Source organism: Chanodichthys erythropterus, chromosome 11 (assembly GCF_024489055.1).
Source record: "Chanodichthys erythropterus isolate Z2021 chromosome 11, ASM2448905v1, whole genome shotgun sequence".
NCBI lineage: Eukaryota > Metazoa > Chordata > Actinopteri > Cypriniformes > Xenocyprididae > Chanodichthys > Chanodichthys erythropterus.
Genome location: NC_090231.1, coordinates 40,507,473 through 40,535,130, shown reverse-complemented (window position 1 = coordinate 40,535,130; position 27,658 = coordinate 40,507,473). Strand labels below are relative to the sequence as shown.

Here is a 27,658-nt window from a genome sequence, read left to right as displayed (position 1 = left end):
ACAATAAATTGAATTTAATTTGATTTCCATTTAATTCTTAGTAAATTATTGTAGTCTCCCCCATAGGTAGAAAAGACTAAGAACATTATTTGACACATATATTATTCATTTTATAAATTTTACTAGTAAAATCAGTGTCCCATTCACTGAGAAAGAAACTATATGACAGCAAGGAGAACATAGGAAAAGGATAAACATTTAAATGCTGTAATTTTTCATAATTCAATATGTATAGTATGTAATTAAATGTAATAGTATGCTATGTAATTAAAATTAATTTCAATAAATAAAAATACTGTTAAAAATCACATATTATTTGTTTGTCACATGTAGTAGACCATTTTTGTGCCGTGGGAAATAGGAGGATTTTTCGCCCGGCTACCACCGCAAGTATATTTCAAACCTGTGGGAAGCACTGCACCCACTTGATCTTACAGCACAGGAAAGAAACCAATGGTTGTAAATAATCAAATAAATGACTAAAGAAGTCAATAACACCAATGACTTCAATAATTTTTTGGTGAATTGAAATGTGTGCAAAGGATAGGTGATTTAAAGACGTCAAGGAAACTTGAAGCATCCTTCAGAATGAGCTGAATGAAGGACACAAAACCTAGGCTGCCCTTTAAATTTAAATGTCCTCTGACGAAGTTTAATGGCAGCTGAAATATGCCGCCTTAGTATGCACCCTATTCCACCATAGTGCCCCTTCATGAAGCCCCTGCACGATTCGCTGGCCTGCACCAGAAGTTAATCTCAAATATGTGAACAGGCCCTCACGAGTGTTAACTCATGGTTTTCTTGTACAGATTTCAATGAATTTTGATTGCTACTATTTTTCATACTCATTACTGCATTTTCCCTTTGTCGGTCAGATTAGTCACAGCACAGGAAAATCAGAAAATAAACTAAAAACACCTGTGACCTGAAATGAACTGTTCAAAATATGGTCATTACAATGTAAACACAATATTTTTAACATTTTAAACCCTTACGACCTTAGGTTAACAAATTGAAACATGGAAAAGTTATGCAAAGATAATGTTATGTTTTTATTTATTAAATAGAAATCTCACACTTCATTAATTGCAGCATAAAAAAAAAAAAAAAAAAAACATAAAAGAAAGAAAACAATATATATATGCTGTAAGAAAATAATCATGTCTTGGAAAAAACACAGGCTCTGATAAAACAGCTAACATGTTAAACATAAATGCTCACTAGAAAATGTTTTACTATATATTAGATTCAATTGTTTACACAATATGTGAACGGATAATATAGTGCAATTCCCTTTCATTCAAGCATGTACATAAGCATTTGACTCTGATTCATTTCTTCTGCTGGTGTTTCTCTTCTGGCATCTGTTCCCTTCAATGATCTCAGGGACCTTTAAAAAGAGAATCCAGTTTAATGAATTATTCAGGTAATGTTGATTTTAATTTATATATTATTACATTTTAAGATCATGATGATTCTCACAAATAACTCAACTGAATCACTTAAAGCAGATTTACATTCTAGATGAAAGTGCAAATTGTGAACTAATTGTCAGTTATTGTAAAATTATTGTACAGCTGCAACAAAATTCTTACGTGTTTTATTCTTTTTGTGAACTTTCTTCATAAAAACTTGAGCATAAGTTGCATAACCGACTTCAGGATCAGCACCTGAAGAACACAAATGGCATGATAAAATGCAAGATTTTCACACTTCCTCAATGAGCCACATGACTTTCTGAATCATTCTGATCTGTTGATGTGTAATAGTCAAGGTTAATGTTTTGACATTAACTGTGATGATGTTTGACTTTGTGTTTCTCTCACCTTTATCTGTGTTGTGCTTCAATTCAGAGTATAACGTGTCTCCAGACTCACTGCTCTTCCCTGATAATAAACAACAGAACAGAAACAGAGCGAAGAAACAGAACGCTATACATCTGCAACTACACTAATAACTGATAATGGTTACACTTTATGTTGATGGTCGCCTTTAGATATTCTGTTGACCATATGTAACGTTGCACCTACATGTCAACTAAGAGTATTCATTAGAGTATTAGTAGACTATTAGTAGATTAGTAGAACGTCTGTTGGGGATCATCAAAATAAAGTCTTAGCAGATGTTAAGCAGACAGTCTACTAATATTCTGATGAAACTTTGTTGACATGTAGTTGCAAAGTTCTTATATTAAAAAAAAAAATGTCTAAAGGGGACCATCAGAATAAAGTGTTACCCTGATAATAATAATATGAAGAGAGAACAGGAACTCTCAAATCACAATGAAAATTGTGTAATCAGGTTCTGTTAAAATATTGTATATTATTTTCCAAAAGTTTATTTTCATATGATCTGTAATCTGCTATATTTCAGAGCATCTCTTTATTTACCTCTGTGTTTCTCCTTAGATTTCATTTCAATCAAAACATCAGCATGTCCAGCGCCTGTCATGGGAAAAACAGCAGCTTGATTATCTGACTCTCAGTACAGGTCTGTTTTGATCATCTCTGATATTAATTTTTAAAAGCTCCGTTTCATTCATTTCAGTAAACACAGACAGATGTGATTGTTGTGGCTGTTGTTACATTTTCAAACTGAAGTTGGCTTTATCAGTTCTGTTTATGATTGTAAAAAGGTTTCCTGATATTATAGAAGCATTATATATTATATCTAGTTAAATGTAACGATTCATTCGGACAGTTGTGTTTAGATGCAGTTTAATGTGCGTTTACCTTTGCCCTTGCTTTTCTTTCTGTCCTGTATATTGATCTGTGCATAAGTCAAATCACTGGGTCCTGCAGTATTAATATCTAATACAGAACAGAAAATCAATCAGATTATGCAGAACATGCTGGAAATATTGTACTTCAGGAAAAATAGGATCTCACCTTTGCTTTTGAACTTCTTTACTTTTGTTCCGACCTCTGAGTACATCACATTATTTGACTCCGGAATAGTATTGTCTGGAAAAAATAGTAAATTCCTGAAAAAATCTATTTATATTTTATGCAATATAAATACAGACACACAGACTTGTTCTCTCAACTTAATTTTTTGAGTTATCTTTTTACATTGACTCAATTAAGTATTATTTAGAATATGAAGTAAAACTTAAAATAATTTTTCGTGAAGAGTTAAAAAAAAAAAAAAAACCTTTATCCACGGATCTCTTTTTTATAACAGTGATCGCTGAATATGTAATGTCTGAAGATGGTACTGGATCTGCAAAGAGTCAATCAAGGATTTAATTATTTTTTATGATACATGTAGATTTTTATAATAATAAGTTTTAAGACTCAACCTTTATCTCCACTATTCACTGCAGTCACGTCATCATAAATGTTATCAGAACCTGCAGGACAGCAAACAAGTATTTGAGAAGAAGGATGAAAAGCAAGGCAATCCTAAAGGGAAAAAATATTAATAAATAAATGTAAATGATTTGTTATTGAGTCTGACCAGACTGCAGGGGAGAGTTTTCCACGTGAGATTCTCCGGATCGATTTGAGTCTGATGTCTGTTGAGTGTTATGGTGCTGATCTATAATAGAGACAAAGATCATTAGGGTCACTTAAAGACTATTTTCACTCACATATTTTGTTTACATGCATTAAATGCTCATTTTGTTAATAAACATGCAGTGATTCAGAAACTGTATCTTCCATTTGTTGCTGTTCATGTGGTTTAGTTATTCATAACATGAACTGCTCCAAACCTTTGTTGTTTTTGTGTCTCCACAGCAGAACCAGTGAGACGAGGAACAACAAGAAAAAACTCAATCCTACAGAAACACCAATGACCAGAAGAGATGATGATTGAGGAGCTGTTGAGGAGAATGTGACAAACACACAGATCTATTATTGAGTGAAAAATATGATACTGTATGATAATATTACAAAAGTATATAAAATCACTGATTCTTCAGAGACCTCTGACTGAGATCCAGCTGTGGAGTGACTGTCCTCTCTCTGTTTTACAGTAGTAGAAACCCTCATGTGACTTTGAGACAGTAGTGATGTTCATCTCTCCTGTCGTCTGATTCTGGACCAGTGATCCGTCTTTATAGAAATCTGCGCTGAGGATCGAGGAGTTTGTAGATCGATGTAAACAGCGTAGAGTCAGAGTCTCTCCCTCAATCACAGGATCAACAGAACTCACCAGAATCACTTCACCATCTACAAACACAAGAAATGTGTGCTTAATACTGTAAATAGTAAGAATAGCAAAACAATACATTAGCAAAATACTAATATTATTAATTGCATTGTACTTGATGCTTCCTGCACTTTTAAAGTCATACAATATTTTGTAAGGAAATGTGCACATTTTTAGAAAAAAGCCAACAATGAAGGTCTACCCCTGCATCAGTGGGGCACAAGAAGATTCTAAAAACACAAATAAGATTCATACGCATTATAGCCACCAAACTTCCAAAAAATAAAATAAGTTACAGATTACCATGAAAGTGTTGTCAGATTTTTAACCACAGGCATAAAATCAGATCCATTTTGCAGCTTAATCTGCCAATTTATATTGGAAGAGACTGCCTGATGAACATGAAAATTGACCAATCACATTTTGCTTTGCTTTTATGTACTATTTAGTGGCGTGCTTATCTAACATAATAATAATAATAATAATAATAATAATAATAATAATAATAATAATAATAATAATAGATATATGTGGAAAAACTCTGTGATCAGTTGTACAGAAAAAAATGTGTGTAACTGTAATTAGAATTTAGTTTAGAATGAGTGCAGTTATTGATTAGAAAACAGGACTCACCATGTACAGTGATGTTTCGAGGATGATGTTTCTCTCCAGATTCAGACTGACACCAGTACACTCCAGTGTCAGATGTGCTGAGAGACTCGATTACACATGGAGATCCTGTTTGTTTTGAACAAGTTTTTGTGTCTTTGTCTGTGTATCTTCTCACTGTCCATCCAGCAGAGTTACTCTGATCCTCACAGCTCAGAGAGAGAGAGTCAGATGAGAAATGTTGACTTCTGCTGGGATTGATGACCAGAGACACTGAAGAAGAAACACCTGAAAAGAGGAAAATCTCATTCAAAACTGACAGCACAGAGACTGCAATGAAATACAAATATGGATGCGCACAATCATAAAGACTCACCAGTGACCCACAGTGGCTGTGTGCTGCTGTTGTGTGTGTAATAGGCTGGTCGTCCTCTCTCTGCTCTGCACGTATAAACTCCTGTGTGCTGTAGAGCAGCAGGACTGAGAGTGTAAGATCCTCCAGCTCCTCTGCTGCTGTCTGACAGATGATCATGATCTCTGAACCAGCTGAACGTCCAGCCTGTAGAGGAGCCTGAAACCTCACAGATCAGAGTCACTGATTCTCCTTCAGTCAGCCACGGCTGTGGAGACACTCGCACTGCTGCCTGAGCTTCATCTGAACAAAACATCATGAGTTACAGAGCCATAGAGAAACTGATGGAGAGGCTGATCACAACAAACACAAACTCACCTGATACAGTCAGGGTAACAGCATCACTGCTCTGAGAGATCTGAGTGTTTATCTGTCCTGCACAGGTGTATTTACCACTGTGAAGGTGAACAACACTGCTGATGTTCAACTCTTGTGTTGAGCACAGACGGACAGCTTCTCTGTGTTTCTGTTTATTGACTCCACTGGTGCAGCACTCTTGTTTTGTACATCGATTGGCAGAGTTTATGTTGAAGTTGTTGGTTCCATTTATTTCCCATCTGTATGTCCACTCAGTGTCTCCTCCCCACTTTATATCACATCTGAGAGTGACTGTTTCTCCTCTGAACACTCGTTCATCAGGTCGTACCGTCAGCACAGCTTTAGGACTCTCTGTACAAACACAAATTATTACATTTATTTGAAGTTTTAGATATTCTGCAGATATTGTCTCTGATCTGTATGTTGAATCACACTATTCTCTCTGGCCTTGTTTCCACCTGGTATTAAAATGCGTTTTGGTCGATCGGATCACTAGTGGACGATACTAAATACAGGAGCAAACGGGGTGTAAAAATGCTTTGAGCTTGTTCACTTTCATCCACTTCCAGAGACAGTCGAAAAACACATTCAACTGGATTGCTTTCGTAGTGGAAACGCTCATTTATTTGAAGTTTTAGATGTTCTGTAGATATTGTCTCTGATCTGTATGTTGAATCACATGTTCTCTCTCACCTGTAACATTGACCCACAGTGCATCACTGTAGTTTGTGTAATAGACTGGTTTCCCTCTTCCAGCTCTACACCAGTACTGGCCTCCATCAGACACTGAATCAATCTTCAGTCTGTAGGGGTTTCTTTCTCTCTTCTCTGTCTCAGGGTTCAGTGTGTGTTTGTACCAGTAAAAGTCCCAGTATCCAGTGGACGGATCCATGCGACAGGTCAAAGTCACTGTGTTTCCTGTCAGTGCAGCTCCTGCAGGATCTGATGTGAGTTCAGGCTTTGGCTTTAGACCTGCAGGAGAACAAGAACAGATTCAGACCCTCAAAAGTCAGAGTTCACCTGTGTTTGACAAATCAATGAGTATTTGTCTACAACAGTTGATACAGAAGAGACTAAGTGTTGAAATACAGATTTTAGATTATAGCATTAAACAGATCTAAATATGAACTACATTAAAAATGTTTGTAATTATTAGTAAAAAGTAAAAACTAAATAAAATATTTACATTCATATCTAGACTATAAGAATGAATGTTCTTTTACATTCACATATCACACAAATGTGGATTATACAATATTTACATAATTTAAGGGTTTAAAAACGTTGTAGATTCAGTACTAAAAATTAATTAGTGGTAATGACGAGTTTATCTGTTGCTTTGTGTTTGATGAGTGATTTTCTTTTGAACATCTGGAGTTTCTTTTCCTCTGTAATACTCAGTAAAATGATCCTTTATGTCTGCTGTGAAATAACTGGACAGTCCGAACTTTCTGTGTCTGAGCTACAATGTATTTTTCTGGTCACGTACAAAGTGCAGAGTTTTGACGGCGACAGCCATATTGTTTTAGCAGATATTCGTCTCTGTGAATCAGTATGTAATTTTGTCTCTGGACAGTAATGTTTGGGTTTTGCTCAGAACTAGTTACTCGTGACCATCACCAGGTTAAAAAAGACTGTCTGATGTGATTTAGACTAAAATACTCTTCTTTTTGAGCCATTTTTGACCATTTCCTTCATTATAATAGCGATCAACACATAGCTAAAAAAAAACCAAGCAAAACAACAGCAACAACATGTTCTTCTAGTGAAGAATGAAGGTGATTAAATGATGACTGTATTTTCATTGTGTCGGATAAAATAAATCTTAAATCTAATGTTTGATGAACAGTAAACCATAATCAGGTACAAAATGATGACAAGATCGCCTGAAAAGCAAAGCAAAGCTACATTTGTATAAAGACTCACAGATTCTCAAAGTGTGAGCAGCAAAAAAAAAAAAAAAATCTAATGGAAAGATGTTTTATGTTTATTAAAAAAAAAAAAAAACTTTAATGTTATTGAATGGATAGAATTAAAGTGTAATAAGCAGCCATTAACACATTTCTGTTGTTGTTCAGGTCTGTGTTCACATGTGTGAGACGGATTTAGCTGTTGTGTCACGTCTCTGTTTTATCAGCACTCTTGCTATGAATGTTGTATTTTTAAATTACACTCCAAGTAAAAAATGCTTCAGCTTTAAAGCTGCAGTCCTCGATTTTTCCTCTTTGTCGCCATCTCTGTTTGAAACATGCGATTGCAGTCATATGCGGAACAGTTATCTGTACGTGCGTTGTGCCTCGGCACAGCTCGTCAGCGCGGATGAATCTAATGTTTGCTGTCAGTCACTGCACCAGTGTGGATACTGAACTTCAGAATCACAGATTCTACGTCTTGAAAGTATGACCAATATAAGAATTTTCACTGGAAAATATCATCTGAACAAGTAAGTAACATTTCTGCCACTTTTGTTCTGACCAACTGAGGAAAAAAGCATTAGGCCTACAATAAATTGCGCTGCCAATGATGATTAAATCTAATGATCGCTTAGCTTGGATCACGCCAAACCGTGCAAATTATTATTACTGTTATATTGTTCTCAAATTGTTAATGTTAACAACATCAGCATTGTGTGACTGTGTATTTAGTGTATATTAGCATTACCTGTAGATTTCAATTTCTGTAGCCACTCAACAGTCTGAAGTCTTTTGCTTTTTGACTACGGGTGAATCTCCAGTTGTCACTGATGATTGTCATTTGGACTTTTCTGGATTACAATCTGCCATCAAAATGTTTGATTTTAATTTTTGAGTTTAATTATTCCAGCTGCTGTGAGAAAAGGCTATAAATGATCCGCTACAAGCAGCGTCCTCACGTGATAAAACCGACTAGCCTGGACGGGACTCCTTCCTTTTTGTTTACAGACGTGACGTAATGACGCACAGACGAACTGCTGCATGCTCTAATTTCCCGCGGAAATCCACGATGTCTCTCTTATTATAAAACATTATTACAAGCTTACCGTTGTGAATTGAGACAAGATAATTATATAGTTTTGAACACTGGCTGGTTATGTACTTGCTCAAAAATTGATTTTGGATCATTTTTAACCAAAAACGGTTACGGACTGCAGCTTTAAAATGCATTTTCAGATCTGCATTCAGTTTCATTGTTTTGCTCCGTCAAGTTGTTTTGAACATAAGAACAGAGAATTATTTAAAATCAAGCCCTCAAAATAGGAGTGAAAACTGTATTTATCATCAGTGTGAATGAAAAATAGACTCTTGATTGGTTGTGTGATCATGATCATGCAGACAGTTTATGAGGACAATGATGTTCAACTCACCCTTCACAGAGAGAGAAACAGAGCTTGATTGTGATGAAACTGATCTTCCATTTATGTGTCCTTTACACGTGTACTGACCCTCATCAGTCTTAACAGCTTCAACAATACTGAGAGTGTCTCTGTTTACAGTGTAATGCCCAGATGTCTGTAACACACTGTAGTCTTTATTCCACTCATATCTCCAGTCACTGTGATCAGAGTTTATCACACACTTCAGATTGACTCTCTCTCCAGAGAATACAGATCTGTCTGGTGTCACAGTCAGTGTAGGTGTGGGTAAATCTGTGAAGAAAGACAAAAACACAGAGAATCAAACAGCTCTTTCAGGGAAAACTATTCTGTAAATGTTTTACAAAACTATGTAGTTTATCCATTATTTTATCTCATATTTAATATAATATGTTCTGGTTTGCTTTTGTACTGTCATAGTTTTCTCATGTGTTTTGAGGAGGCTCCGGCTCCGTCACGTCCTCAGTATTCTAGTCTGAAAAACTGCTTCGATGACACTCAACAACAGATAAACTGTGGCTCCATAACATTTCTATCCTGACATTGTTCTGACTGAGATGATCATGTCTCACTCTGATCGTTTCATTCAGCTGCAGATGATCATTAAAGATTTTCAGACTTGAACCTGGCATTTCTCTTAAAACACTTCTAAAATATATCACACACAAGGCTGAAATTATTAGCAAAATAATATTGCTTTTGGAGCTTCAATGAGTACATAATGCAGACAAAACTTCTGTTTTCTATGCAAAACATTTCATTTTTGTTTTTAAATACATCAAAAATGTTTGTAATTATAGGTAAAAAATAAAATTTTTATACTGATATTCATTTCTAGTCTGCATGTTTATTCTTTTGTATTCACATAAACACACAACTGCAGGTTGTGCAATATTTATATAATTTAAGACAGTAAAAAATAGTGCCAAATTAAACTTGTAATGTGATGAGGTCATGTGACAGTTTGAATCATTGTTGCATAATATGATCTGTTTCACATACTATTAAGAAATAGGTATAATACAGTATATAATATGCTGAATTCAGTAAGCAGTAAGATAATTTCCATTCTGAACAAAACCACAGTCTCTCCATTGGATGTGTGTTCACAGTAGTGAAAGTTTAGGAGGACAATGATGTTCAACTCACCCTTCACAGAGAGATAAACAGAGCTTGATTTTGATGAGTTTGGTCTTTCATCTCTCAGTCCTCTACACCAGTACTGATCCTGATCAGATGTAACAGCTCCAACAATACTGAGAGTGTCTCTGTTTGCAGTGTAACGCTCAGACTTCTGTAACTTCACACTGGATCTGCTGCCTTTATACCACTCATATCTCCACTCATGTGTCCAGTCTCTCCAGTCATTTATCCGGTAATTTCTCCAGATCCAGTATCTGTAAGTCTCTATCACACACTTCAGATTGACTCTCTCTCCAGTGAATACAGATCTGTCTGGTGTCACAGTCAGTGTAGATGTGGGTAAATCTGTGAAGAAACACAAATCTGTTAATATTTTGTTTTTTATCAACTAAATGGTTTCATGCAAATTCAAAATATGGTCATAATGTGCAGAGTTTTGACAGTGACAGCCGTTTTTCCCCCTTTCTTTCTTTTTCTGCAGAATATCAGTGATCAGAGATGTCTGTAAACTGTCAGTAAACAGAGGCTGCATGTTTTGTTTCTAAACTCTATATGACAGAAATCATGAAAAGAATTTAGTCTCCATCATCCTGTCCTGAGTCACTGGACTTATTTTATGATACATTTATTGTGCTTTTGTGTTCTCTTTGAACTCTGAAAGCTCACAGCCTCATCTATTACAATATCAATCAGCACATTATTAAAAAATGTTCTAAAGAAAAACATACAGATTTGGAAGGACATGATACAGCATCTATCTATTCAGGAAATTCCAGTGCTTTCAAAGAATAATGCTAAAGTTTTGGGTAAGTCCCGGGAATATTACTTATACTTAAGAGCATTAGGCAGGTTATAATCAACATTTTTTTTTTTTTTTTAATGATAAATATATCAACAAATGTTGAAGCAAAAAAGCTAAATATATATATAAAATAATAAAAAAAATGTATTCAGCCTTATTATCTTTACAAGCACAGACTTTTTTTAGTCCAGTCAATTTTTCTTTTTTAATTTATTGAAAACATCAAAAACAATATAATTTGTGTGTGCAGTAATATTATAGTTTAATCAGTAATAAAAATATAATGATTGCACAACTGTCCATTAGGCGACAATCTACACTAAGGATGTAAATTGCAGATTGAAAGGAGAAGTATGACCAGAGATTATATATTATAGGGAAATGAGAGGGTCTGTATCTCTTTGGAGAAGGCGTAACGGCTAATGCCAAGTTTACACTACAGGATTTTAAGCCAGATTTAAGCCCGATTTGCAGGTTAACGAGCTCACTGACAGGTTGGTCTGTGATCGGGGGAGATCAGCGAGTGATCGGCGCTCAGCAATCTTTATGTGTGAACTACTCAACGACAAATCAAAGAGGCTCGCTGATGCGTCACTGACACCTCACAGACACCAGACAAATATCTAGCATGCTAAATATCTGGATCTCTCGGCCGACTCGATATCCTGTGGTGTCACGTGTCATGATGCAACAGCCAATCAAATATGTACTGATGTCTATGGAAGCAGTGCTGGTTGATAACTGATGTACAACAAATTATATCGGGGTAAAAAGAGGTTAGGTGAACATTCTGGGAACGTTCTGGGAAGGTTAGGGGAACATTCTCCAAAACAGCAGGGAATGTTCTATTTACATAAAAGAAAACTTTCCTGGCTAACCAACAGTGAACGTTAGGATGTACGTTCTGGGAACCAAAAATTGTTAGCTGGGACGCGTCCTCATGGAAACAATAAAGAGAAACGTTCTAAAATAACAGTCGCCTTAACTCTGGGGAGGTCAGCCAGAATGTTTCGCTGGCTGAATGTTTCCAATCTTTTTGTGTGATCTACTCAATGACGCATCAAAGAGGCTCGCTGATGCATCGCCGACACCTCACAGACACCAGACAAATATCTAGCATGCTAAATATCTGGATCTCTCGGCTGACTCGATATCCTGTGGTGTTACGTGTCGCGATGTAACAGCCAATCAAATATACACTAATGTCTATGGAAGCAGTAATAACAATCCATTCAAATATAATTTGCCGACATTTATTCATATCAGATACATATTGTGTAAGTAACTATAAAGCTCACTCACTCTATTGTTTTCCCAGTTGTATTTCATGTATTTCGGGACAAATGGATGAATTCACATTATATATTATGATCAAGGTCATTATATAGGTTTATAAATGACAAAACACTCACTTGATTGGTTGTGTGATCATGATCATGCAGACAGTTTATGAGGACAATGATGTTCAACTCACCCTTCACAGAGAGAGAAACAGAGCTTGATCGTGATGAAACTGATCTTCCATCTATGTGTCCTTTACACGTGTACTGACCCTCATCAGTCTTAACAGCTTCAACAATACTGAGAGTGTCTCTGTTTACAGTGTAATGCCCAGATGTCTGTAACACACTGTAGTCTTTATTCCATTCATATTTCCAGTCACTGTGATCAGAGTTTATCGCACACTTCAGATTGACTCTCTCTCCAGTGAATACAGATCTGTCTGGTGTCACAGTCAGTGTAGGTGTGGGTAAATCTGTGAAGAAAGACAAAAACACACAGAGAATCAAACAGCTCTTTCAGGGAAAACTATTCTGTAAATGTTTTACAAAACTATGTAGTTTATCCATTATTTTATCTCATATTTAATATAATATGTTCTGGTTTGCTTTTGTACTGTCATAGTTTTCTCATGTGTTTTGAGGAGGCTCCGGCTCCGTCACGTCCTCAGTATTCTAGTCTGAAAAACTGCTTCGATGACACTCAACAACAGATAAACTGTGGCTCCATAACATTTCTATCCTGACATTGTTCTGACTGAGATGATCATGTCTCACTCTGATCGTTTCATTCAGCTGCAGATGATCATTAAAGATTTTCAGACTTGAACCTGGCATTTCTCTTAAAACACTTCTAAAATATATCACACACAAGGCTGAAATTATTAGCAAAATAATATTGCTTTTGGAGCTTCAATGAGTACATAATGCAGACAAAACTTCTGTTTTCTATGCAAAACATTTCATTTTTGTTTTTAAATACATCAAAAATGTTTGTAATTATAGGTAAAAAATAAAATTTTTATACTGATATTCATTTCTAGTCTGCATGTTTATTCTTTTGTATTCACATAAACACACAACTGCAGGTTGTGCAATATTTATATAATTTAAGACAGTAAAAAATAGTGCCAAATTAAACTTGTAATGTGATGAGGTCATGTGACAGTTTGAATCATTGTTGCATAATATGATCTGTTTCACATACTATTAAGAAATAGGTATAATACAGTATATAATATGCTGAATTCAGTAAGCAGTAAGATAATTTCCATTCTGAACAAAACCACAGTCTCTCCATTGGATGTGTGTTCACAGTAGTGAAAGTTTAGGAGGACAATGATGTTCAACTCACCCTTCACAGAGAGATAAACAGAGCTTGATTTTGATGAGTTTGGTCTTTCATCTCTCAGTCCTCTACACCAGTACTGATCCTGATCAGATGTAACAGCTCCAACAATACTGAGAGTGTCTCTGTTTGCAGTGTAACGCTCAGACTTCTGTAACTTCACACTGGATCTGCTGCCTTTATACCACTCATATCTCCACTCATGTGTCCAGTCTCTCCAGTCATTTATCCGGTAATTTCTCCAGATCCAGTATCTGTAAGTCTCTATCACACACTTCAGATTGACTCTCTCTCCAGTGAATACAGATCTGTCTGGTGTCACAGTCAGTGTAGATGTGGGTAAATCTGTGAAGAAACACAAATCTGTTAATATTTTGTTTTTTATCAACTAAATGGTTTCATGCAAATTCAAAATATGGTCATAATGTGCAGAGTTTTGACAGTGACAGCCGTTTTTCCCCCTTTCTTTCTTTTTCTGCAGAATATCAGTGATCAGAGATGTCTGTAAACTGTCAGTAAACAGAGGCTGCATGTTTTGTTTCTAAACTCTATATGACAGAAATCATGAAAAGAATTTAGTCTCCATCATCCTGTCCTGAGTCACTGGACTTATTTTATGATACATTTATTGTGCTTTTGTGTTCTCTTTGAACTCTGAAAGCTCACAGCCTCATCTATTACAATATCAATCAGCACATTATTAAAAAATGTTCTAAAGAAAAACATACAGATTTGGAAGGACATGATACAGCATCTATCTATTCAGGAAATTCCAGTGCTTTCAAAGAATAATGCTAAAGTTTTGGGTAAGTCCCGGGAATATTACTTATACTTAAGAGCATTAGGCAGGTTATAATCAACATTTTTTTTTTTTTTTAATGATAAATATATCAACAAATGTTGAAGCAAAAAAGCTAAATATATATATAAAATAATAAAAAAAATGTATTCAGCCTTATTATCTTTACAAGCACAGACTGTTTTTTTAGTCCAGTCAATTTTTCTTTTTTAATTTATTGAAAACATCAAAAACAATATAATTTGTGTGTGCAGTAATATTATAGTTTAATCAGTAATAAAAATATAATGATTGCACAACTGTCCATTAGGCGACAATCTACACTAAGGATGTAAATTGCAGATTGAAAGGAGAAGTATGACCAGAGATTATATATTATAGGGAAATGAGAGGGTCTGTATCTCTTTGGAGAAGGCGTAACGGCTAATGCCAAGTTTACACTACAGGATTTTAAGCCAGATTTAAGCCCGATTTGCAGGTTAACGAGCTCACTGACAGGTTGGTCTGTGATCGGGGGAGATCAGCGAGTGATCGGCGCTCAGCAATCTTTATGTGTGAACTACTCAACGACAAATCAAAGAGGCTCGCTGATGCGTCACTGACACCTCACAGACACCAGACAAATATCTAGCATGCTAAATATCTGGATCTCTCGGCCGACTCGATATCCTGTGGTGTCACGTGTCATGATGCAACAGCCAATCAAATATGTACTGATGTCTATGGAAGCAGTGCTGGTTGATAACTGATGTACAACAAATTATATCGGGGTAAAAAGAGGTTAGGTGAACATTCTGGGAACGTTCTGGGAAGGTTAGGGGAACATTCTCCAAAACAGCAGGGAATGTTCTATTTACATAAAAGAAAACTTTCCTGGCTAACCAACAGTGAACGTTAGGATGTACGTTCTGGGAACCAAAAATTGTTAGCTGGGACGCGTCCTCATGGAAACAATAAAGAGAAACGTTCTAAAATAACAGTCGCCTTAACTCTGGGGAGGTCAGCCAGAATGTTTCGCTGGCTGAATGTTTCCAATCTTTTTGTGTGATCTACTCAATGACGCATCAAAGAGGCTCGCTGATGCATCGCCGACACCTCACAGACACCAGACAAATATCTAGCATGCTAAATATCTGGATCTCTCGGCTGACTCGATATCCTGTGGTGTTACGTGTCGCGATGTAACAGCCAATCAAATATACACTAATGTCTATGGAAGCAGTAATAACAATCCATTCAAATATAATTTGCCGACATTTATTCATATCAGATACATATTGTGTAAGTAACTATAAAGCTCACTCACTCTATTGTTTTCCCAGTTGTATTTCATGTATTTCGGGACAAATGGATGAATTCACATTATATATTATGATCAAGGTCATTATATAGGTTTATAAATGACAAAACACTCACTTGATTGGTTGTGTGATCATGATCATGCAGACAGTTTATGAGGACAATGATGTTCAACTCACCCTTCACAGAGAGAGAAACAGAGCTTGATCGTGATGAAACTGATCTTCCATCTATGTGTCCTTTACACGTGTACTGACCCTCATCAGTCTTAACAGCTTCAACAATACTGAGAGTGTCTCTGTTTACAGTGTAATGCCCAGATGTCTGTAACACACTGTAGTCTTTATTCCATTCATATTTCCAGTCACTGTGATCAGAGTTTATCGCACACTTCAGATTGACTCTCTCTCCAGTGAATACAGATCTGTCTGGTGTCACAGTCAGTGTAGGTGTGGGTAAATCTGTGAAGAAAGACAAAAACACACAGAGAATCAAACAGCTCTTTCAGGGAAAACTATTCTGTAAATGTTTTACAAAACTATGTAGTTTATCCATTATTTTATCTCATATTTAATATAATATGTTCTGGTTTGCTTTTGTACTGTCATAGTTTTCTCATGTGTTTTGAGGAGGCTCCGGCTCCGTCACGTCCTCAGTATTCTAGTCTGAAAAACTGCTTCGATGACACTCAACAACAGATAAACTGTGGCTCCATAACATTTCTATCCTGACATTGTTCTGACTGAGATGATCATGTCTCACTCTGATCGTTTCATTCAGCTGCAGATGATCATTAAAGATTTTCAGACTTGAACCTGGCATTTCTCTTAAAACACTTCTAAAATATATCACACACAAGGCTGAAATTATTAGCAAAATAATATTGCTTTTGGAGCTTCAATGAGTACATAATGCAGACAAAACTTCTGTTTTCTATGCAAAACATTTCATTTTTGTTTTTAAATACATCAAAAATGTTTGTAATTATAGGTAAAAAATAAAATTTTTATACTGATATTCATTTCTAGTCTGCATGTTTATTCTTTTGTATTCACATAAACACACAACTGCAGGTTGTGCAATATTTATATAATTTAAGACAGTAAAAAATAGTGCCAAATTAAACTTGTAATGTGATGAGGTCATGTGACAGTTTGAATCATTGTTGCATAATATGATCTGTTTCACATACTATTAAGAAATAGGTATAATACAGTATATAATATGCTGAATTTAGTAAGCAGTAAGATAATTTCCATTCTGAACAAAACCACAGTCTCTCCATTGGATGTGTGTTCACAGTAGCGAAAGTTTAGGAGGACAATGAAGTTCAACTCACCCTTCACAGAGAGATAAACAGAGCTTGATTTTGATGAGTTTGGTCTTTCATCTCTCAGTCCTCTACACCAGTACTGATCCTGATCAGATGTAACAGCTCCAACAATACTGAGAGTGTCTCTGTTTGCAGTGTAACGCTCAGACTTCTGTAACTTCACACTGGATCTGCTGCCTTTATACCACTCATATCTCCACTCATGTGTCCAGTCTCTCCAGTCATTTATCCGGTAATTTCTCTGTCTCCAGCCACTGTAAGTCTCTATCTCACACTTCAGATTGACTCTCTCTCCAGTGAATACAGATCTGTCTGGTGTCACAGTCAGTGTAGATGTGGGTAAATCTGTGAAGAAACACAAATCTGTTAATATTTTGGTTTTTATCAACTAAATGGTTTCATGCAAATTCAAAATATGGTCATAATGTGCAGAGTTTTGACAGTGACAGCCGTTTTTCCCCCTTTCTTTCTTTTTCTGCAGAATATCAGTGATCAGAGATGTCTGTAAACTGTCAGTAAACAGAGGCTGCATGTTTTGTTTCTAAACTCTATATGACAGAAATCATGAAAAGAATTTAGTCTCCATCATCCTGTCCTGAGTCACTGGACTTATTTTATGATACATTTATTGTGCTTTTGTGTTCTCTTTGAACTCTGAAAGCTCACAGCCTCATCTATTACAATATCAATCAGCACATTATTAAAAAATGTTCTAAAGAAAAACATACAGATTTGGAAGGACATGATACAGCATCTATCTATTCAGGAAATTCCAGTGCTTTCAAAGAATAATGCTAAAGTTTTGGGTAAGTCCCGGGAATATTACTTATACTTAAGAGCATTAGGCAGGTTATAATCAACATTTTTTTTTTTTTTTTAATGATAAATATATCAACAAATGTTGAAGCAAAAAAGCTAAATATATATATAAAATAATAAAAAAAATGTATTCAGCCTTATTATCTTTACAAGCACAGACTGTTTTTTTAGTCCAGTCAATTTTTCTTTTTTAATTTATTGAAAACATCAAAAACAATATAATTTGTGTGTGCAGTAATATTATAGTTTAATCAGTAATAAAAATATAATGATTGCACAACTGTCCATTAGGCGACAATCTACACTAAGGATGTAAATTGCAGATTGAAAGGAGAAGTATGACCAGAGATTATATATTATAGGGAAATGAGAGGGTCTGTATCTCTTTGGAGAAGGCGTAACGGCTAATGCCAAGTTTACACTACAGGATTTTAAGCCAGATTTAAGCCCGATTTGCAGGTTAACGAGCTCACTGACAGGTTGGTCTGTGATCGGGGAGATCAGCGAGTGATCGGCGCTCAGCAATCTTTATGTGTGAACTACTCAACGACAAATCAAAGAGGCTCGCTGATGCGTCACTGACACCTCACAGACACCAGACAAATATCTAGCATGCTAAATATCTGGATCTCTCGGCCGACTCGATATCCTGTGGTGTCACGTGTCATGATGCAACAGCCAATCAAATATGTACTGATGTCTATGGAAGCAGTGCTGGTTGATAACTGATGTACAACAAATTATATCGGGGTAAAAAGAGGTTAGGTGAACATTCTGGGAACGTTCTGGGAAGGTTAGGGGAACATTCTCCAAAACAGCAGGGAATGTTCTATTTACATAAAAGAAAACTTTCCTGGCTAACCAACAGTGAACGTTAGGATGTACGTTCTGGGAACCAAAAATTGTTAGCTGGGACGCGTCCTCATGGAAACAATAAAGAGAAACGTTCTAAAATAACAGTCGCCTTAACTCTGGGGAGGTCAGCCAGAATGTTTCGCTGGCTGAATGTTTCCAATCTTTTTGTGTGATCTACTCAATGACGCATCAAAGAGGCTCGCTGATGCATCGCCGACACCTCACAGACACCAGACAAATATCTAGCATGCTAAATATCTGGATCTCTCGGCCGACTCGATATCCTGTGGTGTTACGTGTCGCGATGTAACAGCCAATCAAATATACACTAATGTCTATGGAAGCAGTAATAACAATCCATTCAAATATAATTTGCCGACATTTATTCATATCAGATACATATTGTGTAAGTAACTATAAAGCTCACTCACTCTATTGTTTTCCCAGTTGTATTTCATGTATTTCGGGACAAATGGATGAATTCACATTATATATTATGATCAAGGTCATTATATAGGTTTATAAATGACAAAACACTCACTTGATTGGTTGTGTGATCATGATCATGCAGACAGTTTATGAGGACAATGATGTTCAACTCACCCTTCACAGAGAGAGAAACAGAGCTTGATCGTGATGAAACTGATCTTCCATCTATGTGTCCTTTACACGTGTACTGACCCTCATCAGTCTTAACAGCTTCAACAATACTGAGAGTGTCTCTGTTTACAGTGTAATGCCCAGATGTCTGTAACACACTGTAGTCTTTATTCCATTCATATTTCCAGTCACTGTGATCAGAGTTTATCGCACACTTCAGATTGACTCTCTCTCCAGTGAATACAGATCTGTCTGGTGTCACAGTCAGTGTAGGTGTGGGTAAATCTGTGAAGAAAGACAAAAACACACAGAGAATCAAACAGCTCTTTCAGGGAAAACTATTCTGTAAATGTTTTACAAAACTATGTAGTTTATCCATTATTTTATCTCATATTTAATATAATATGTTCTGGTTTGCTTTTGTACTGTCATAGTTTTCTCATGTGTTTTGAGGAGGCTCCGGCTCCGTCACGTCCTCAGTATTCTAGTCTGAAAAACTGCTTCGATGACACTCAACAACAGATAAACTGTGGCTCCATAACATTTCTATCCTGACATTGTTCTGACTGAGATGATCATGTCTCACTCTGATCGTTTCATTCAGCTGCAGATGATCATTAAAGATTTTCAGACTTGAACCTGGCATTTCTCTTAAAACACTTCTAAAATATATCACACACAAGGCTGAAATTATTAGCAAAATAATATTGCTTTTGGAGCTTCAATGAGTACATAATGCAGACAAAACTTCTGTTTTCTATGCAAAACATTTCATTTTTGTTTTTAAATACATCAAAAATGTTTGTAATTATAGGTAAAAAATAAAATTTTTATACTGATATTCATTTCTAGTCTGCATGTTTATTCTTTTGTATTCACATAAACACACAACTGCAGGTTGTGCAATATTTATATAATTTAAGACAGTAAAAAATAGTGCCAAATTAAACTTGTAATGTGATGAGGTCATGTGACAGTTTGAATCATTGTTGCATAATATGATCTGTTTCACATACTATTAAGAAATAGGTATAATACAGTATATAATATGCTGAATTTAGTAAGCAGTAAGATAATTTCCATTCTGAACAAAACCACAGTCTCTCCATTGGATGTGTGTTCACAGTAGCGAAAGTTTAGGAGGACAATGAAGTTCAACTCACCCTTCACAGAGAGATAAACAGAGCTTGATTTTGATGAGTTTGGTCTTTCATCTCTCAGTCCTCTACACCAGTACTGATCCTGATCAGATGTAACAGCTCCAACAATACTGAGAGTGTCTCTGTTTACAGTGTAACGCTCAGACTTCTGTAACTTCACACTGGATCTGCTGCCTTTATACCACTCATATCTCCACTCATGTGTCCAGTCTCTCCAGTCATTTATCCGGTAATTTCTCTGTCTCCAGCCACTGTAAGTCTCTATCTCACACTTCAGATTGACTCTCTCTCCAGTGAATACAGATCTGTCTGGTGTCACAGTCAGTGTAGATGTGGGTAAATCTGTGAAGAAACACAAATCTGTTAATATTTTGGTTTTTATCAACTAAATGGTTTCATGCAAATTCAAAATATGGTCATAATGTGCAGAGTTTTGACAGTGACAGCCGTTTTTCCCCCTTTCTTTCTTTTTCTGCAGAATATCAGTGATCAGAGATGTCTGTAAACTGTCAGTAAACAGAGGCTGCATGTTTTGTTTCTAAACTCTATATGACAGAAATCATGAAAAGAATTTAGTCTCCATCATCCTGTCCTGAGTCACTGGACTTATTTTATGATACATTTATTGTGCTTTTGTGTTCTCTTTGAACTCTGAAAGCTCACAGCCTCATCTATTACAATATCAATCAGCACATTATTAAAAAATGTTCTAAAGAAAAACATACAGATTTGGAAGGACATGATACAGCATCTATCTATTCAGGAAATTCCAGTGCTTTCAAAGAATAATGCTAAAGTTTTGGGTAAGTCCCGGGAATATTACTTATACTTAAGAGCATTAGGCAGGTTATAATCAACATTTTTTTTTTTTTTTTTTTTTTTTTTTTAATGATAAATATATCAACAAATGTTGAAGCAAAAAGGCTAAATATATATATATATATATATTTATATATATATATATATATAAACTTATTCAGCCTTATTATCTTTACAAGCACAGACTGTTTTTTTAGTCCAGTCAATTTTTCTTTTTTAATTTATTGAAAACATCAAAAACAATATAATTTGTGTGTACAGCAATATTATAGTTTAATCAGTAATAAAAATATAATATTCCCTTTCATGGGAACATCGACGCTGCGTAGTCGCTTTGGGGACGCCTCTGCGCGTTTTGTCTTGAAGCACTCGTGAAATCGAACCAATAGTGTGACGGGACGTCAGTGCGGACCAGGAAGCTATAAGCACTCCTGAGAACAAAGAACGCCAGCTTCTGTGTCTTCAGCAACGCTTATCGTGTGTCTTATTTGGTGTTGTCTGTCATTTACATATACAGAAACTTTTGTTTGAGAACAAGAGTATCAGTATTACACCACATATATATAGTATATAAAAGACACTATAATGGCGAGCAAACAGCATCAGACCGTGTGTTTCCCTACTTTCATTACTTCACGGGCAGGGATACACACGAGCTCTGTGTTGTTTGTCTGGGAACGGAGCATGCCCAGGCGGCCCTCGAGGGGGTTGTTTGCGAGCATTGTAATATAAAACCTCTCCACTCCCGCCGGGCGCTCTCTGAGGAAGGTGCCGCGGCTCGCGTTCTTCGTGGTCGGGTCCCGCGCATCTGCCGAGGCAGAGCGGCGGCTCAGATCATGGAGTTCGCAGATGAATTTGGCAGAGGGGTTAGAGACGGGCGCTGCCCTTTCTCTGCCCTTACCTGCCAGTTTCAGTGCCGTCTCCCAGGTGGAAGCACGCTCTGCGGTTTCTTCCCCCGCGTTGAGGCACCGGTACTTCACATGTCCAGCTCTGAGGAGGTGGATCTTGTGATATTGATTTGAGGACTCGCCACCTCACACACAGATCGTGTTTCAAAATCACACGTTTATTCTAACATCAAAAACAAATCAGTTGTGTTTGAAAGCCATGATTATTTTGTTTAATATTCAGACCGTGAAATACTTGTCTGATTATTTTCTCGATTTAACTGAGAAGTTAAATATCTTTCTGAATTTGTCAACTTACAAATATTGAAGATATATATTTGTATAAAGAAAGTGAACAGCAGTTTGAGTTGCGTTCCTTCCAGTGCTATACTACAAAGCGAGTAAGGATGCACACGATGTTTTGTTTGCTGAGAGTGCATGCACGTCAGTTCACAGCTGACAGTGTTCATTCATAAAATGTCCCAAAGTGTAAAGAGAAGTATGCACTAGCGAGAGTTTTTAGCTCCACTCCTGTTGGCTTTATTCTCGAGGGAATAAAAGTCTAACGCAAGGCTCGAATCTCACGTTTGCCGCGGCAGCGCGTGGATTAAGCCTGCAATAAAGAACACAGTGTTGTAGTCGAGTCACCAACTGTCGAGTCCGAGTCGAGTCTCGAGTCCCAGTGTTCGAGTCCGAGTCCAAGTCCGAGTCACCAAAGAAGAGTCCGAGTCGAGTCCAAGTCGAGTCACCATTACCAGAGTTCGAGTCCAAGTCCGAGTCACCAAAGAAGAGTCCGAGTCGAGTCCAAGTCGAGTCACCATTACCAGAGTTCGAGTCCAAGTCGAGTCTCGAGTCCCGTATTCGAGTCTGAGTCGAGTCTCGAGCTCCCAGTGCCTACATGTCTCCACTCTGGGACCTTCAAAGAACTGATCAAATGTATTAAAGAGGTTCTACATTAAACAAAAATGACAGAAACGTGCATTTTACAGGGCACTGTATTTTAAAAATACTTAAAACGTAAAAATCAATACGATATGCCGAGAGAGAGGAAGTGTGAGTGAGTGAGTGAGTGTGTGTGTGTGTGTGTGTGTGTGTGTGTGTGTGTGTGTGTGAGTGAGAGAGAGAGAGAGAGAGAGAGAGAGAGAGTGAGAGTGAGGGAGTGGGTGACCGAGTGATTTAGTGTGAGTGCGTTTGTATGTGTTCAAGTGAATGTGTGTGTGTGACGGCACGCGACTGGTCAGAAAGCAACATGTAACGTTAGTCTGACATGTTTCTTGTCCACGACACCACAGGATTTTAGGAGTCAAAATTGCGTCATCCATCTGACACAGTGACTATCGCAACAGACAAAAAAAAAAAAAATGTAATCTGATCTGACACAGTGACTAGTAAATTATCAACAGACAAAAAAAATTGTGTAATCTGAACCAGACATTAAACATTGTCGACGTCTGATGCCAAATTGTCAAACATCGCCCAACCCTAGCTTCTTCTGTTTATTATCATATATGCATTAGTTAATAGTTTTTTTAAAAGCTAACGTCAGCCAATGGAAAGCATTTTACTTACTTTTCTGGGTACATCCGTGACAGGTGTCTGTTAAAGTTTGAAGTTGTCCCAGTCTTTTCCTCAATTGTGCGATTACACACACAACATTTAGCGCTGCTCTTTCCAGCATTAGATGCTAAATTCGTGTAGGCGAATTTCACGATCCGGGGCACATCTTTCTGCATTTTCCAAATTTGAACATTTAGCCCGCGAATCATGCACGAGCGTAAAGTGAGTGACGTCAGTGAGTGTGTTGTCAAGAGAGTGAGCGGTAGCAGTGTCTGTGAGGGGAAAACATAGATCCCGGCCGGTCTTGGGCATGAAAACTTATATAATATTATATATAAACTTATATAATTTTTTATAACATATTTAGTCAAAAACAACGTTGTGAATGCTCAAGTCCGAGTCCAAGTACGAGTCATCAGTCCGCGAGTCCAAGTCGAGTCACGAGTCCAGAGAATGGAGTCTCGAGTCGGACTCGAGTCCAAAGAATAGTGACTCGAGTCGGACTCGAGTCCGAGTCCAGGACTCGAGTACTCCATCACTGAAAGAACATATAGCTCGGATCTCGCGTTTGCCAAGGCAGCGCGCAGATTAAGTCCGCAATAAAGAATATACGGCTCGGATCTCGCGTTTGCCGAGGCTGCGCATAGATATCGTGCCCGTAATATATGTTATATATATATATGTTTATATATACGTTTATATATTTGGAGGGAACTGAGTAGACGGGAGTTCCCTTTCTCTCTTTCCCTATAATATTGCAAACTATTTCGAGCTATAATTCTTTTTGTATTCTAATATATTCAGCCTGTCATTTTTGACTTTGTTTTTGGCTGCATTTAATTTGAGAATTAAATGAAATATTGAATACATTAAATTCTGAGGAATTTAAAAAGAAAAGAAGCCGGTCTGCCAACCCTGCCACCTCGTGTGCTTCAGGGCGCAGCGGTTTCCAGTGATCCTCCAAGGAAAGGAGGGTCCTAGAGTAGTCAGTTCAGTTGTTACCTGCCGGTTCGCCATTTCAGGGCACTGGTCTGACCGTTCATTCATTCATTCAAAAAAAAAAAAAAAAAGTGTCGCCACCCGTGCTCCCCCACAGAAAGCTTGGGGACCGGGACAGGCAACACAGCTGAAGTCTTTGTGGAATCTGCGGACTGTTATTATCACCAAGAAGGCTTCGAAAAGGTCCTGACGCCAGTGGCATGGGACAATCGAGGGTAGCCCCCTTCCGAAGAGGGTTCTTTACCACACTATATGGTATCCGCCCCTCCTCGGTGCCCTCAGGGGGCCGTTCTGCCAACCCTGCCACCTCGTGTGATTCAGGGCGCAGCAGTCTCCACTGACCCTCTGAGGAGGGCCGGTCAACATTTGATTCGGTTGTTCCCTGCCGGTTCGCCGCTTCAGGGCGCTGAGTCAAATGCTCAAAAAAAAAAAAAAAAAAAGAAACACCAGAGGCCAGTCTTGAGAGACTGGTTCCCTTAGTAGATTTCTGGTAGATGGAAACTTCCAAGTATTTCTCAATGGGTACTGCTCACAATAGAAAAGGGTTACAGAATTCGGGTCTCGCCCGCCCCAATTTAACAGGGTCTTCCCTATAGTGGTGGACCCCTTGCAGTCTCTGGTATTGGAACACATAGTTCTGGCGCTCTTGCAAAAAGGAGCTAATGAAGGGGTTTCTCCTCCCAACAAGCTGTCAGGGTTTTACAGTCTGTACTTTGTTCCAAAGAGGGTTGGAGGGTATTTTCATGTATCCATCCATCCTCAGCACAGGAGGTTCCTCAGATTTGCTTTCGGGGGCGAAGCTTATCAATACAGGATTCTTCCTTTCTGCCTAGCTCTTTCACCCCACACCTTCACAAAATGCGTGGATGCAGCCCTGGCTCCTCTGAGACTCCAGGGCATTCGCGTGTTGAATTATACCAACACTTGGTTGAATTTAGCTCAGTTTGAGCATATAGCAGTCCAACATCGAGATGTTGTTCTGTCTCACATCAGAAGGCTAGGGTTGAGAATTAATGCCAAGAAGAGTGTGCTTCTTCCAGCTTAAACTACCAACTGTCTAGGGGTAGTCTGGGATTCCATCACGATGGCATGCACTCTTTGGGAGGACCATCTACTTTCCTGGCACATAAATCATCTGGAAATGATGGCGGTATTTTGAGTACTCAATATTTCCTCCCAGACCCAAGGGTCGCCACTATGTGTTGGTTCGCACAGACAACATGTGAGTGGTCTCTCATATCAACCATCAGGGGGTCTGAGGCCTTGCCAGTTGTGCAGATTAGCCCATCAGATCCTCTTGTTGGCCCTGGGGAAGCTCCTCTCCCTGAGAGCAGCACCTGTCCCGGGGCATCAAAATGTGGGGGCAGACATCCTGTTGAGGCAGGGGCCGAGGCCCGGGGAATGGAGTCTCCACCCTGAGGTGGTGGAGCTCATTTGAGAACTTTGGCCGTGCAGAAATTGACCTATTTGCTTCGAAAGAACATCTCTTTGCCCACTGTGGTGCTCTGACTAATCCACCCCTCTGGGGTTGGATGCCATGGTGCAGACGTGGCAGAGGTTACGTCTGTACACACTATTTTCCTGATCGCTCTGTTCCCAGGAGTTCTGGAGAGGGTTTGCCTAGAGATGGTCTATCTCATACTGATAGCCCCGTTCCGGCCAACCCGAGTTGGATTTGTAGACCTAGTGTCTCTTCTACACTGCTCCCCCATGGAGATCCCTATCAGACAGAACTTTCTGTCTCAAGCGGGCGGCATGATAATTTACCCCCGCCTGGAGTTGTGGAAACTCCGAGCCTGGCCTCTGAGGGGGCTAGGCTCATAGAACCCGGTCTCCCAACTGAGGTTGTCGAGACTATACTCCACTCCAGAGCTCCTTCCACGAGAAAGCTATACAGACAAATAAATGGAAGTTGTTTTCTACTTGCTGTAGACAAAGTCAGCTGGACCTGTTCCACTCTTCTATCAGTCTTGTGCTGCAATTTCACAAAGTATAAAACTTGGATGGTTTATCTCCTTCTACCGTGAAGGTTTATATAGTGGCCATTTCCACTTATCATGCTTTGTTGGGGGACTCTTCTGTGGAAGAGACTCCCCATTTATACGCTTTCTCTGTGGTACCCAGAGACTGAGGCCTTCTGTGCATACAAAAACTCCGGTCTGGGACTGGGCTATTGTGTTGGAAGGGTTAGCTGAGGCTCCCTTTGAACCATTAGAGGAGGTGTCTGGAAGATTCCTCTCTCTTAAAACTGTCCACCTGTTGGCAATATCATCTCTCAAAAGAATTGGAGATCTTCAAGCACTTTCCGTTGCTCCCTCATGTTTGGAATTTGCGCCTGGTATGTTCAGGGCTTTCCTTCATCTTAGACCTGGTTATAAATCCAAGGTCCCCACCAACGTCCCAGGACCGATTGTACTGCAGGCCTTTTGTCCTCCTCCTTTGATTAATCCGGATCAGGAAGAATGAGCAAGTGGGTGGTCGAGGCCATCTCTCTTGCCCATGAGTCATCGGGCACCTTTGGCTGTCCGGGCACACTCTACTAGGGGTATGGCTGCCTCAAAGGCTTTGATCTCGGGGGTTCCCATTAACGAGATATGTGATGCGGCTGGGTGTCATCTCAGCATACCTTCATTAGGTTGTATAACCTTGATTTGGGCTCCACTCCAGGGTCCTCTGTGCTCTCGTCGTAAGATAACAGACAGGCACTTGGTCTTATGGCCTAGTTGGGATAGCGTTCCCAAAGCGACTACGCAGCGTCGATGTTCCCATGAAAGGGAACGTCTCGGGTTACGTCTGTAACCCTGGTTCCCTGAATAAGGGAACGAGACGCTGCGTAGCTTAGCCATACTCCCTGCACGCCTGTGAGCGTCTGCTTCATCCATATCAGAAGCTGGCGTTCTTTGTTCTCAGGAGTGCTTTATAGCTTCCTGGTCCGTGACGTCACCCGCACTGACGTCCCGTCACACTATTGGTTCGATTTCATGAGTGCTTCAAGACAAAACACGCAGAGGCGTTCCCAAAGCGACTACGCAGCGTCTCGTTCCCTTATTCAGGGAACCAGGGTTACAGACGTAACCCGAGACGATTGCACAACTGTCCATTAGGCAACAAT

The 27,658-nt window shown here is 38.3% G+C and overlaps 1 protein-coding gene across 1 annotated transcript; it reads right to left on the bottom strand.

The window, feature by feature from the left end:
• Positions 1-1,148: 1,148 nt before the first annotated feature.
• On the bottom strand, positions 1,149-27,131 carry LOC137030751 (obscurin-like). Its single transcript, XM_067401187.1, has 25 exons — positions 27,062-27,131; positions 21,741-22,136; positions 20,288-20,626; positions 19,128-19,409; positions 16,857-17,195; positions 15,697-15,978; positions 13,426-13,764; positions 12,266-12,547; positions 9,996-10,334; positions 8,838-9,119; positions 6,188-6,466; positions 5,495-5,845; positions 5,141-5,419; positions 4,789-5,052; positions 3,930-4,175; positions 3,716-3,823; positions 3,460-3,540; positions 3,302-3,352; positions 3,154-3,222; positions 2,889-2,963; positions 2,733-2,810; positions 2,391-2,444; positions 1,827-1,886; positions 1,596-1,670; positions 1,149-1,390 (listed from the first exon to the last, which is right to left on the bottom strand). Exons 1-25 carry the CDS (start codon positions 27,129-27,131, stop codon positions 1,383-1,385), a joined length of 5,028 nt encoding a protein of 1,675 aa, XP_067257288.1. The 3' UTR covers positions 1,149-1,382.
• Positions 27,132-27,658: the final 527 nt, after the last annotated feature.

Bases quoted from the DNA above. Each gene is read 5' to 3' on its own strand.
- LOC137030751 (XM_067401187.1), bottom strand. From the start codon at position 27,131: ATGGGAACCCCCGAGATCAAAGCCTTTGAGGCAGCCATACCCCTAGTA. The intron at 12,548-13,425 runs GTGAGTTGAACA...CTTTCTTCACAG, and splicing joins TGTTTATCTCTCTGTGAAGG to ATTTACCCACACCTACACTG. The intron at 6,467-8,837 runs GTGAGTTGAACA...GTTCTCCTGCAG, and splicing joins TGTTTCTCTCTCTGTGAAGG to GTCTAAAGCCAAAGCCTGAA.